At 34.8% G+C, this 13459-nt stretch overlaps 1 protein-coding gene across 4 annotated transcripts in view; it reads right to left on the bottom strand.

Annotated features, from left to right (window-relative positions):
- Positions 1 to 13459, bottom strand: part of MED30 (mediator complex subunit 30) — a 19776-nt gene that overhangs the window by 5579 nt on the left and 738 nt on the right. For 2 of the 4 annotated variants that reach the window (XM_023530782.1, XM_011360370.1), the window contains exons 1-3: positions 12263 to 12598; positions 5673 to 5831; positions 3661 to 3765 (exon numbers count right to left, since the gene is read on the bottom strand). In XM_023530782.1, coding sequence (XP_023386550.1) covers positions 3661 to 3765; positions 5673 to 5831; positions 12263 to 12439 — 441 coding nt within the window. In that variant the 5' untranslated portion in view covers positions 12440 to 12598. Of the gene's footprint in view, positions 1 to 839; positions 861 to 3660; positions 3766 to 5672; positions 5832 to 12262; positions 12599 to 13459 lie in introns of those variants that run through there. The other 2 variants (XM_023530784.1, XM_023530783.1) reach the window with 2 other exon arrangements.

The raw sequence follows: 13459 nt of genomic DNA, 5'->3' as shown, positions 1-13459 counted from the left end.
TGTCCTACCACTTGTTATTTCTTGTCTTTTCGATAGTAGCCATTTGAACAGGTGTGAGGTGCTATCTTATTGTGGTTTTGATTTGTATTTCCCTAACAGCTAGTGATATTGAACATCTTTTCATATATCTGTTGGCCATCTGTATGGCTCCCTTGGAAGTGTCTGTTCAGCTCCTTTGCTAACTTAACTGTATTGTTTGTTTTCTTGTTCTTGTGTGAGTTCTTCATATATTCGAGATATTAACCCGCTACTGGAAGCATCGTTTTTAGGTATTATCTCCAGTTAGATTGGTTGTCTTTTTGCTTTGTTGATGGTTTCCTTTGCTGTGCAGAAGTTTTTTAGTTTGATATAATCCCATTCATTTATTTTTGCTTTTACTCCCCTTGCCTTTGGGGTCAAGTTCACAAAAATCCCTGAGACCAGGTCCATAGTTTAGTGCTTGTGCTTTCTTCTACTAATTTTATTGTTTCAGGTATTATATTCATATCTTTAATCCATTTTGAGTTAATTTTTGTGTATGGTAAAAGATAGTAGTCTAGTTTCATTCTTTTGCATGTGGCTGTCCAGTTTTACCCACACCATTTATTGAAGAGACTTTCCTTTCTCTATTGAACGTTCTTGGCTCTTCTGTCGAAAATTAGCTGACCATATGTGTGTGGGTTTAATTCTGGGCTCTCGGTTCTGTTCCAGTGGTCTGTGTGTGTGTTCTTCTCCAATATCATGCTGTCTTGATTAGCTCTGTAGTATAGTTTGGAGTCAGGGAATGTGATATCTCTGGCTTTGTTCTTTTTAATTAGCATTGCTTTGGCTATTCGTGGTCTGTGTTTCCATACAAATTTATGGCTTCTTTGGTTCTACTTCTGTGAAAAATGACATTGGGATATTGATAGGGGTTGCATTAAACCTGGAGATTGCTTTAGGTGGTATGGATATTTTAGCAGTTCTTCCAATTCGTGAACATAGAATATCTTTCCATTTCGTGTGTTCTAAAATTTCAACAGTGTCTTGTAGTTTTCAGTGTTCGGCTCCTTCACCTTCTCTAAGTTTATTCCTAGGTATTTTAATCTTTTTGTTGTGATTATAAATGGTATTGTTTTCTTCATTTCTCTTTCTGAGATTTCGTTATTATATAGAAATGCAACAGATTGTCATATATCGATTTTATATCCTGTGACTTTACTATTTATTGTTTCTAATAATTTTTTGGTAGTAAGATTTTTTTTTATTTCACACTGTCAAGTATTACCATATTCTGATTATATGAAAGATCTTTTAAAGATAATCAAAAGTAAGTTATTTCTAAACCATCAAATTGGATAAAAAGAAGAGCTTAACAAGCTTGAGTTATACTATTATGTACATGTAACATGTTTAGGAAAAATTTTTCTGAATTTACACAAGTTTTTATTTACATATAAAATCTATGGTAGAGAACTAACTATATTTATGTCACATGTAGACTCTGAAATTAAAGTTATTACAATGGTGTTTTATTTATATATATTGCATTGTATTTTTAAAAAGTTCTTATTACAGAGAAAAAAATAAACACAACATCTATTGTGACTTAATACATAGATTGTCAATAGAAAAATAACTTTTTAATAAATGAATGCCTCATCTCTGGACTCCCCAACATCATTCATTCTTCATGATCTATATTAAACGTTCCCGGTCCCCTTCTCATCCCCTACTAATTTCCTACTATGAGTTCTTTATGCTCATTCATTACTGTCAAATTTGCTGGAAATAGTCTTAATTTGTATTTCTCCTTTTAAAAAAATAAAAAGAAAGTTTTATTTTATAAAATCTACCCATCTTTTTTTCTTTCTCCTTAGTTTTGATATACATTTTTCTTTTAACTCATCAATATTTTGTTTTGTAGGTCTTATTTTCAACTCTGAAATTCATTTCAACATATGATATAAAAGCAAGTTTAATTTTCTCCCAAAGTTTCTATTTTTAAAGACTGATTTTCCACATAATCCCTCTTCTGTCATATTAAATTCCCATAAACAACAGGAAGACTACTTTTCTGGCTAATTTACTAATCGGTCTATTCTTGTGTCAGTATTTCAAAATTATTGTTTTTAAACTATGCTTCATATTACATTTTAATTATTAAAACAAAGAGTGCTATTTTATTACTTTAACAGTATTTTCTTTGATATTTTAGTATACTCTGAAGAAAAAAATTCCCGTCTGGATTTTATTTAGATTTGTTTTTTGATTGGTATTGCACTAACATCTCATTTTTGTGTACTTTCAAGAGAATGCCTATTTGGATTTGGAGTGTTACTAGATTACAAAATAATCAAGATTGTCAATTTTAAGAATATTTACTGGTGACACAAGAATTTTATATGTACTTTTAAATATTTAAAACCTCTTTTATGTACCTTAAGTTTAGTAACATGTGTCATTGAGTTAATTCCTAACTACTTAATATTTGTTGTTGCATTCGTGAGTAGGATCTTATAACCTAATTGGTTTAAGCATTATAAGGACAGTATCAATCTTAAGCCTTTTTCTCAGTCTTATTGATTCTAGTTGTTCATCAACTGAGTTTCTTTGAGCTTAACAAGCTTGAGTTATACTATTATGTACAAGCTTAACAAGCTTTTATATAATATTATAATCCCTGTTTCCTAAAGTTTATTTCTTATCTTTTTGTACTGTCTATAACTTCTAAAATAATATTAAACATAATGGTGTAAGGCATCTTATTTTATGCCTGAAAAAAGTATGAAAAATGTTGGCACTTTATCAGAAATAAAAAGACTTAAAATAAAAAAAAAATATCTTATTAATAGTTTTAAATGTTCTTTATAAAATCAGCAACATGTAAATTTTATTAAATGTCTTTTATATATGAGGAAAACAATTTTTCCAACCTAATCCAATGATACTATGTATTATATATGTGCACTGGATTATCCTCATATACCTCAGAAAATCCTCTCTGTGGTGGATTGTTAATACCCTGTTGAATTCTATTAATTGGAATTAAAATTTCAAGAGAGGATGGGGTGGGGGAGTGGGATTTGTACATGAAAGTATGAATTTAGTCATTTTATTTATTGTGCTGTTGGTTAGGTTTTGGTAAGCCTGAGCTATGTTTCCATCACAGAATAAACTGACAGCTTTCCCTAGTGCACTGTATTTCATGATAACTATCTTAACATCTTCTATGAAGTACTGAAAGTATTCAGCCAATAAATACATTCAATTTCAGAACTTTTTTGGGTGGGAGAGTAGGGTAAGGTAATGCTTTGATAACTCTCACAAATTTCTTATTCAGGTATTGAGAAATTCACATTTTGTATTCGTAAATTTTTATAATTTGTTGCTCCAAATATGCTGTAAGCTAGAAAGCTAGAATTTTTCCTAGAAAAGAAGTAAATGGGTTGTGACGGAGTGCCTATGAAGCTTTTCTAAGAGCTTTACCACATGAGTCCTGTGATCTCTCTTCTGACTACTCACGTGGCATTTCTGCTTACCTTTTAGTTCTTGGTTAGACTACTCTACATGAGTTAAATTTGCTACAGAAACCACTTCAGGTAATTCTATAATTCAAATTATGTTTTGAGTTACATTAGACTTCCTTGTAAATTTTATCAGTAATTGTGAAATATAAAAATGTACAGACTAATAACTCACTTTATTAACTTCAGCAATTTCTCGCCTCTCTTCACTAGCAAAACGAGCTGGGCCAGCCCGATCATCATTCTTTGAGCCATCTTCTTCCACATATGGAATAAGTTGCTGGGAATGACAAACAAAAGTTAAAGGTCAAAACATGACATAAAATTTTCAGTTACACTGGTACAGATGAGTCAGATTAAGGTCAATTTTTATATTTCTAATAGTATAAAAATACATTTTAATTTAGTTGATGGTCTAAAATAACAGTGTTAGAAGTTCATCATTTTAGTGCATTCTGTACACTAGATTTTCAAGTTTCTTTGGCAAAAAAAAAAAGCCCTTATAACACTAGTTGTCACATACCATTAAGTAACAGCCTACTCATTCAATCAGCAAATATTTAATTGCCAGACACTGGGTAGCACACTGCAAAAATGACATAAGATGTGATTCCCACACCTAAGAAATCCATAGTCCAGAGAGAAAGAATAGGCTTTCCTTCATCTACACGAGAAAGAAAGGAACTTCATGGATGTGCATTATTATATAAATGTCATTTGCTTGCTATCCAGAGTGTCAGTGTCTATACGAATTCCTAGATATCTTCTTTTAGTTTGGGGAAAGCTTTTTTTTTTTAAGGAGAAAAAAATATTAGATAGCAATGAAACTTCTGGCAGAATTATAATTAAATACGCAGAGTTTGTGATAAAGTCTATTTGATGAAGCTCTTTGTGGATGTGGCAGACTTCAGGAATCACCGTCTCAACCATCTCACATTACCAATGCAGAAACAGGCCAGAGGTAAATAACTGGTACAACCAGCAGTCATCTGATTGAACTTCTTCAAATTCTTGGGACAAATATAAACTTATCCACATCCACAACCACTCTTTCCTCCATTCCTCTCTCCTGACACAGAGCTGTCCTTCCTAAAGATGATTAGTATCCATTCCTGTGTGCTGAGATTCCTTTGCCCTCCCTGCCTTCATTATTTATCCCCTTCCCTCCAGCCTTTCCCTGCTGTTTTCTTCATCATCTAAATATGTTCCAGTCTCTCCCATTTGGAGGAAAAAAACAAAAACACCCTTGACTCCATCTCTCCTTCCATCTACTGCTTTCCTCTCTTGCTTTTTACCTAAGCTGCTTGAAAGATGGATATCTACTTGTCGGCTCTAGTTCCTTATTTCTTGTTTAAATCTTCAATCCACTGTGATCTGACTTCTTGCTGCGACCATTTCACTTAAGTTCTGCTCAAATGTACCAACAGTTTTCTTCCAGCAAAGTCTACTGGACAGTTTTCATTCCTGATTTTCCCTGACTTCTCTGCAGCATCTGACAATGTCAACCCTATCTTCTCCCTACATCTCTGACTTCTTTTCAAGTAGTTTTGAGTTTACTCTTTCTCTATTCATCCCTTACATGGTGACCACTCAAAAAAGGAAGCACTGACCACATGAAACTGTTCTTTGTATGCAGTGTGAAAACATCCACAGCTTCCCAGCTACCTTTGGTGGCAGAGATATAACCTGTCAACAGGAAAGGGCCATTTATAAAAATATCATATATCTAATTAACTAAACTATATCTATAAACCAAGATTAAACTTTAAAAAGCCATTTGAAAACTAGAATGAGTCCAATAAACTAAATAATGATGCAAACATAACTTTTGTCTGTAAAGAACTTACATGAAAACCACTTAAAAAATATTTTATAATACTGTTAAAACTCTTACGAAAAACTGTGCATGGGTTTAATTAAAAGGAGACACAGACAACCCTCTCCTCTCAACAATAAAAATTCACTAATAAGCCTGGATGCTAAAATCTATAAGAAATTATTAACATGAAAATACAGAACTCATTCTACACATGTATATCTTTTCATTTTCTCTAGTCAGAAATAAAACTGCTATAATTTAAAATCTAGAAATATTGCAAAAATAGAAAGCGAGAAGGGAAAAAATTACAAATGTTTTGAGACTGTCTTACATCTTGGATTCATCCTCCCTCTACCACTAAAACTTGCCTCTGCTGGAATGGGATCCATCCCTCCACAGTTCTCATTGCATTTGTCATACACCAGTCTCAGCTTCCGGAAGAGAATGGAAAGTTGGCGAAGATGATCCTGGAGCTTTGTTAACCGATCTTGATATGTTCCAGTATGGTACGTGACACCATTTGGCAGCTTATCAGGCAAAACAAAACAATAAACATATAAAGTAATGAAAATCAAGTTTTTCTATAAGCTAGCAAACAATTTTTAAGTATTGCATAAAAGCAAATTGTTCCTCACAGTTTGATCAAGTGCAATTTTGAGAATTTAAGAGTAATACATGTTCATGTCTTAGTTCCTGAGCATACTGTTTCCGTGTTATAAAACAGACCTAGAAAAAATTCATGATAAGCTCCTCTGATGAGGTAAAATACCTTTCCTTCTAATTTTTGAAGTATAACTTTAAAGAGAATGTACAATTTTAATATTCCTAAAGACAGCAAGCTGCTGAACTGAACCAGGAAGTTAAAAATAAAATAGTTTTAAAAAAGGAAAGAAATGACAGGACTTTTCAGCAGAAGAAAAGTAGCAGTATGCTGCTCCTGTTGCAAAATTTTATCAAAATACCTTAACTCTGATAAGATAATTAAGATGTTCTAGGCACACATTAAAATATAAAGCTGTCACCAAAAGTTTTACTTTAAAAGGAATATATGGCAGGAGATATAGGGGAAAATCAACCTGAACTTGAACATCATTAATAAATTACTACAAGTAACTGCTGTGATCAGAACTCTGTCTTGGATGCTTATGCATTTTTAATTCAGGAATTTAATAAAAGCCAAATTTATGCATTGAAATGATGATAAAATCACAGATAAATGGAAAGTGACTATTATTTATCTAGAACTTATAACTAAATAAATACCTTTTGTGCCTTGCTGAAGCTCATGAACAAAATCTTCCTTTCTCTGTACATCCTTATATTTTACCCCCACAATTTGATCTGTGAAGTCATCTTAATATTAACAATTATAACATTTGCACCATGTTTTCTGGTATACAAGGCACTTCCATTATAAGCACTAACCTGTATACTTATCTCAGGGATTAAAGTAACAAAACTATTGTGTAATAGCTAGATCATTCCAGTATTTCTAAACTTCAGTTCATTAATTTTTCTTTTTTAAACAGATGAAGTAGAAATGAAAAAGAAAAAGAAAAAGAAAGAAAGTATATAAAACAATGGAGAAAACAATGGAGAAAATTATAAACAGGTAAAACTATAAACATGAAAAAAAGACTCAAAAGGCTTATATATATAGTTGATTAAAGATATACTAGGGAGATAGGCTTAAATAATTTATTTTCTTCTGTTCTCACTTCCAAATTTCCTATAATGTAATGGCGTATAAGATAAGGAGGTGGATCCAAACTTATTTGAAATGAGATATTGTTAGGATTTTCAGAAATTATCAGGCATTAAAACAGTCTGAGGACCATACCTCAAAGAAATGTGATAAATAGCTCAGGCTGTAATAACTGAAACAGTTTAAAGGGGAATCATTAAAAGTTCACCACCCAACACAATGTAGGGTTTCTCCACTTAAGCTTTCCAACTGATGACCTTTCACTGACTCTGACAATCAGAGGAACATTTCAAAGGAGCCCTGCTTTCTTGTTTGGGTGAGAATGAGGACTATAATGATTGTATCTTCCATAAAGGAGCACTCTGTGCCTTTATTATGTATGGGATTTCCTACATTTAATACTCTGCCCATATTTTCTACTTAGTGAAGACTGGAACTTACATTTGTATCACTGTATTTAGTGATACAGGACACACAAACAGAAGTTTTAAAGTATGGTCTGAATTATTTTACTTTAGTGAGTTATTTTGCCCATAAATCTATACTTAAAATTCACTTTAGAAGTGTGTGTATTGTAAAAGAACTCTTATTAAATCTTTTCATAAAGGAAAACAAAAATCCTTTTGAAATGCAAAGAATCACCCTCCTCAGATTCACCTACTTAGTAAGTTTGGGTATTAGTTTTCATATACAACAGCAGCTTCTCGACGACAGGAACAACTAATTCATTCAAAAAATTATACACCTTCCAGGTGTGAAGCTTGGTTCTAGAAACATGGGAGACAAAGTTCCTATACCACAGAGTACGAGATGTGTTAGTGCCTAAGATGCCTTGGTGTGCACTGGTGTAGATGTTTAGCTGTAAGTATGTGACCATACCCCTAGACACTAAAAAGGCATTCAACTAAATATAACCTCCATTCTTAAATATAAAACTCTTAAGAAACAGTCCCCAACATGATAAAAATACATTTATCTCAGTTAAAAAAGGTCAGCATATTAAAAGCATTCTCACTTAATTCAGGAACAGAATAGGACGTCTACTGAGACCATGAACATTACCAGTGCACACTGTTCTGGGGGACTGGCCAATGCATTAGGGGGAACACGAAAAAAAAAAGATGAAACATTAAAGAGGAAGTGGTATAACCATCGCTACAAGTGATAGGATAAAGTGCTACTATCAATAAAAGAATCCAAGAAATAGGTAGGTACAAAATATAGAGAAAACAATAGCTTTGCTTTCATATATAAAAACAAAAGAAAATGAGAAAGGAAAAAGACCCAATTTACAGTAGTAGCAACAATCAGATATCTAGGAATAAACTTTAAAAATTCCAAGATAAAAATGAAAACTTAAAATACTCATAGGGACACAAAAGGATATTCTTAGTTAAGACTCACATAATACTGATGTCAGATCTGAGTTAAAATGAACCTATTAAAAACATGAGTAGGTTTTTCTCAGAACTAAACAAGCTGATTCTAAAAGTACATGTGGAAAAATACACTAGCAAGAACAGCCAGGGCAATAATGAAGAATAAGTGTAAACACATTGTAGAGTCTCAATAAATATGTTTGGTATTATTATATAAGAGACAGGCAGCTATGTGGAATAGAACATCCAGAAATAGATTCATTCGGTAGCATATGAAATCAATGGGGGAGGAAATGAATTATTCAATCAACCTTTTAGAAAAAGTAAGGCTGGGGTCATATCTCATTTATTCTAGGATAAATCCCATGTGGATCAAAGTTTTAAATGTAAAATGGAAACAGAAATATATATAATTTATAAATATATGAAGACATACTCAAACTCATTCAGACTAGGAAAATATAAATGATCAAAGATCCAAAAATATAACTCACTGTGTTAGAGCCCAGTTGTTGGTCAGGACATGGTAGCATTAATTGGTACAACCTTCATGCAGGGCAATTCATCAAAATATATCTAATTATAGAAGCACATAGCTATTTCTAGGAACTTATCCTGTAGGTATACTTGTGCATTTAAGAAGGAGGTTATTCGCTGCAGCACAATAGCTGGAGATTAAAAGCAACCTAAATGCCTTTCAGTAGAGAACTGGTTAAATAAATTACATCTCCATGTAGTGAATTATTATACACTTTAAAAGGAGGAGGAAGTACTCTCTGTATGGATATAAATAAACTCCAAAATATACCAAATAAAAAAAGCAAGGTGCAAAACATTGTGTATGACATAGTGCTATCTGTGCAAAAGGGAAGAAAATGAAAGAATATATGTAGACATTTGCTTAAATGTGCATAGGATATCTGGAAGGATGCACAAGAAAAATCATTAACAATCATTGCCTATAGAGAGGGGTTAGATAGCTAGCAGAAAGGGATGGGAAGGAGAATGTTCACTATAATGTCTTTTTTTAATTTCTGAATTCTGAATGTATTATATATTAAAAAAAATTGTTTAAAGATGTAAAGAATAGTAAACAGAACCAAAGCAAGACTTTCCTATGCAGATAGGGAAGGGAGAGAGAATGTTCACTGTACTGTTCCTACATAGGGAGTCTTACCCTGGGATCTAGAGAGCCTCGGGGAGACATCCAGTAAACCACCCGCTCCCGAAATTTTATTCAGAATGTACATATATGCGTTTTTCTCAGAAGAGAGTCTGTAGTTTTCACTTGATTCCCAAGAGGCTAAAGGACACCTAATAAGGACGGACCCACTTCTCTAAAACAAATGCTTAGAAGTAATCTCAGCAGTTGGTACATCATCGTTCTTGATTAGTAATATAGAAGATAATTTTAAAAATCTGAATACTTTAAAAAATGTATTAGTAAATAAATTACATGTGGTCCTGTTTGTACCTCTACTTCTAGCCTTCTGGAAATGAAGAAGCACACTGTTGTTTCTTTTTTAGCCAATTATAATATGCCCTAAAGGGTCTTAGATGAGTTCAACCACAGAACTCATTAAAGAGCCACAAAGAAATAACTACCATAGTCTGCTACAAATTGGTTTTGAATATGTGTCCACATGTAATCTAGTTATTGATAATACTTTTTGGAAAATGTTTAGTTCTTTCTGTGCAGGTCATGGATGTTTATTGTATCTCTTGTAATACTAAAAATTGTTTGACAGCAAATTAGTATTATAAAGAGGTTAACAGGAGGAGCCACTAGTCAGGTGTGATGTTAGGTAAATTCTCTCTTTAAGCCTCAGTTTCCTTAACTGTAAAACAGGGATAACAAGATTTCTTAGAACGGCTCTTAGGACAGTACACATGGCCAAGGAAAGCACTTGGTAAATATTAGCTATCAGCGTTCCGGTCCTAATTCAGTACTTTGCATACGGCATGTTAAAAATAAAGAAAAACATTTCAATTTGCTATTGGAAATCCATGTATGTGGAAGGCAGGCTTAAGTTATATTTGGATTTCCGACTGCATGGGTTGTGGGCACCCTTAACTCCCATGCTGTTCAAGCATCAATTGTATTTGCTAAATTCTGAGATCATTTAATCCATACTTTAATCATTTTAGATATTAATCTTTTAATATTGCCAAAGATTTCCTACCTTCTCTTAAATTCCCTTTGTATTGTTTCACACTGACTTATTAACATGGTCTTAAAAGACTTCTACAGAACCGAATTACTTTTAAAATCAGGGGAGAAAAATCCCAAGAACTTAAAAAAAAAAAGGCAATAAACACACGCTTTAGTGCACCCGCAGAAATAAGTATTGTAAAAGTCTGAAGACCTGGTTTCAAATTTACCCTAGCATTGACTAGCTCTGGGCAAGTCACTTTACCTCTCTGAACCACAAACTCCTCATCCATAAAACAAAAATGATATTCACTCACAAAGCAGTAACATGACCAAGCATTAAAAATGGGTTAGCTAAATGGTCCTGGAACAACTGTATCCAAATGCAAAACAAAATGCACTTGGATCCATACCTATCATATCTAAAAAAATTAATGTAGATTATAGACCTAAATGTGAAATCTAAAACTATAAAACTCCAGAAGAAAACACAATAGAAAATCTTTGTCACCTCAGTTAGATAAAAATTTCTTAGGTACGACACCAAAAGCAAAATCTTTGTAAAAGGACAAATCAATAATCAATTGGATTCCATCCAAATTTAAAAAGTCAGTTCTTCAAAAGGCAACGTGAAAGAATAAGACAAGCCGCAGACTTGGAGAAAGTATTTGCCAAGCCAAGCCAAGCCAAGCCAAGCTAAACAAAACAAAAAAATCCCAACAATAGCAAGTGTTGAGAAGGATGAGGAAAAACTAGAATCCTCAAACATTGCTGATGGGAATGTAAAACAGTGCAGCCACTTTGGAAAGCTTTCTTAAAAATGTTAAACATCTACCATATGACGCAGAAATTCCACTGCTAGGTATCTGTCTAAGCAAGATAAATATATGTTCACAAAATCATTTGCAGGAGAACATTCACAGCAGCATTTTTATAATGGCTCCAAAATAGAAACAACCTAAATGTCCACCAACACAAATTGTGATATATTCATTCAATGGAGCACTATACAGCAATAAAAGGAATTAACTTTTGATATATCCTGAGTAAAAGCAGCAAACAAAAACAGACTACATAGTGTATGATTCCATTTACATGAATGTCTAGAAACTGCAAACTAATTTATGGTGCCAGAAAGCAAATCAAAGTTTGTCTGTGGATAGAAGGCTGGAAGTAAAGATTTCAAAGGAGGGGCATGAAGAAACTTTTTGGGGTGATGGATGATGGGTTTCACAAGTATATACATACGTGAAAACTTTTTTAAAATGCATTTTATTGTATGTCACTTATACCAAAATAAAGCTGTTTAACAAAAATGGTTAGTAGGATCTGAATTCTTCAAATCCTTAGACACTCAAAGTATTTTGCTGGTAAAAGATTAAAGTTAATCAAAAGCAGAGTGCGGCCCACATGTACCTTGAAAGGTACAAGAGTGCCTAGTAACTACAGAACCCGTTCGAATCTAGACAATGTGGCTTCAATGGTCCTGAAATCCGGTCTGGAAAACATCACCTTTACCTCGCAGACTCTTGGAGAAAGACACAACATTGAAGCACACTCCTCAATGTAAATGAGGACGACCCTATACTTGAGAGTTGCCCAGGGCAGCCCAGCTGACGCCTAGAGGCCCCACGTAACGACTAAACAAGCGCCCCTGTCCGTCGCAGAAGCATGCAGCTTTCTCCACGCACGCTCAAGAGCGGCGTCCGCCCTCCTTCCCACCTGCATGTTCCTCAAGAGCTGGAAGATCTCCATGGTGCGGTACACGATGTCCTGGACTGTCTCCTGCCCGATCCGGCAGAGCGAGGCGGTGTTGACCTCCCGGGCGGCCTGCTGAGCCTGGGGCCCGGCAAAGGGCCCGGGCGCCATCCCTGACGCCGCCAACGGAGGGGTGGACATGGCGCAGCTGTGGCCTCAGGCCGGCGGAGCCGGAGAAGGGGTTTCAGGGGTCTGCCGGGCGTTGGGTTGCTGCGGATCTCGGCGTGTGCAGGAACTTGTGAGACAACGGCGGCCTGATTTCAAAACAGCGCCCGTGACTTCCGCCCGCCGTGACGTAACGCGTCATTTTGACGTCATGGACACCGCCCACTCGGCGGACCCTGGGAACTGTCTCGGCGCAAAGACGGCTGGGATTGGGCCGGACGCCCAGGAGGGCGGGATGGACGGATTGAGTAGCCAATCGCCAGCTGCACTTCGGCCAGAGGCGGTGTTGTGCGTAGTGGGCTTTCGCAGAGTTCGTTTCCCAGATTGTCAGCTTTTGCTTAGAATTCCTGTTAGAACTCTTTTATGTTAGTGTCCTTGCTAAGCTTTTTCTCTTAACAAGCTTTAACAAGAGGTTTGTAGTATTAGGAGGCTGGCTCAGAGGGACTGGTTTGACTCGTTTAGTCGCATTCAGCTTGCAACTGGTAACCTGCGATTTGAATTTAGGAAATGAAATTCCTGATCTTGCATGCTTCCTTGTGACCTGATAACAGACAACGGAATTGCTTTTGGTCCCTGCTCAAATGTCGGTTCATTCAAGAAGTTTCCCGATCACTCAAAATGTTAACACTACACACACTCCCCCTCTTGACTTTAGCTCTTATTACTATGTTCTATATAATTTTCACTTTGTTTACTTTCTGACTTACCTTCACCTTATACACACACACTAGTATGCAAACTCCGTAAAAACAGATACTGTGTCTATTTTATTCATTTATTGTATTCTCAACGTTTAGCGATTGACACATAGAAGGTGTTCAATAAATACATGTTGAGCGGTATTATAAATGTAAGAAAAATTAAAGCCATTCTCCCATCTACCTCTTACTGCCCATTTTCAAAGGGGACAAAAAAGTCTAGAAAGTGGAAAAGAGTGATAGGCACAAAATTGTTGCATTTTAAAAAGTTTCTGAACACTCCATTAGTAAAGACTTT

The sequence above is a fragment of the Pteropus vampyrus genome, unplaced genomic scaffold, assembly GCF_000151845.1.
Source record: "Pteropus vampyrus isolate Shadow unplaced genomic scaffold, Pvam_2.0 Scaffold54, whole genome shotgun sequence".
Classification (NCBI taxonomy): domain Eukaryota; kingdom Metazoa; phylum Chordata; class Mammalia; order Chiroptera; family Pteropodidae; genus Pteropus; species Pteropus vampyrus.
The sequence above is the reverse complement of the archived record's forward strand: the minus strand, read 5'-3'. Positions and strand labels throughout refer to the sequence as shown.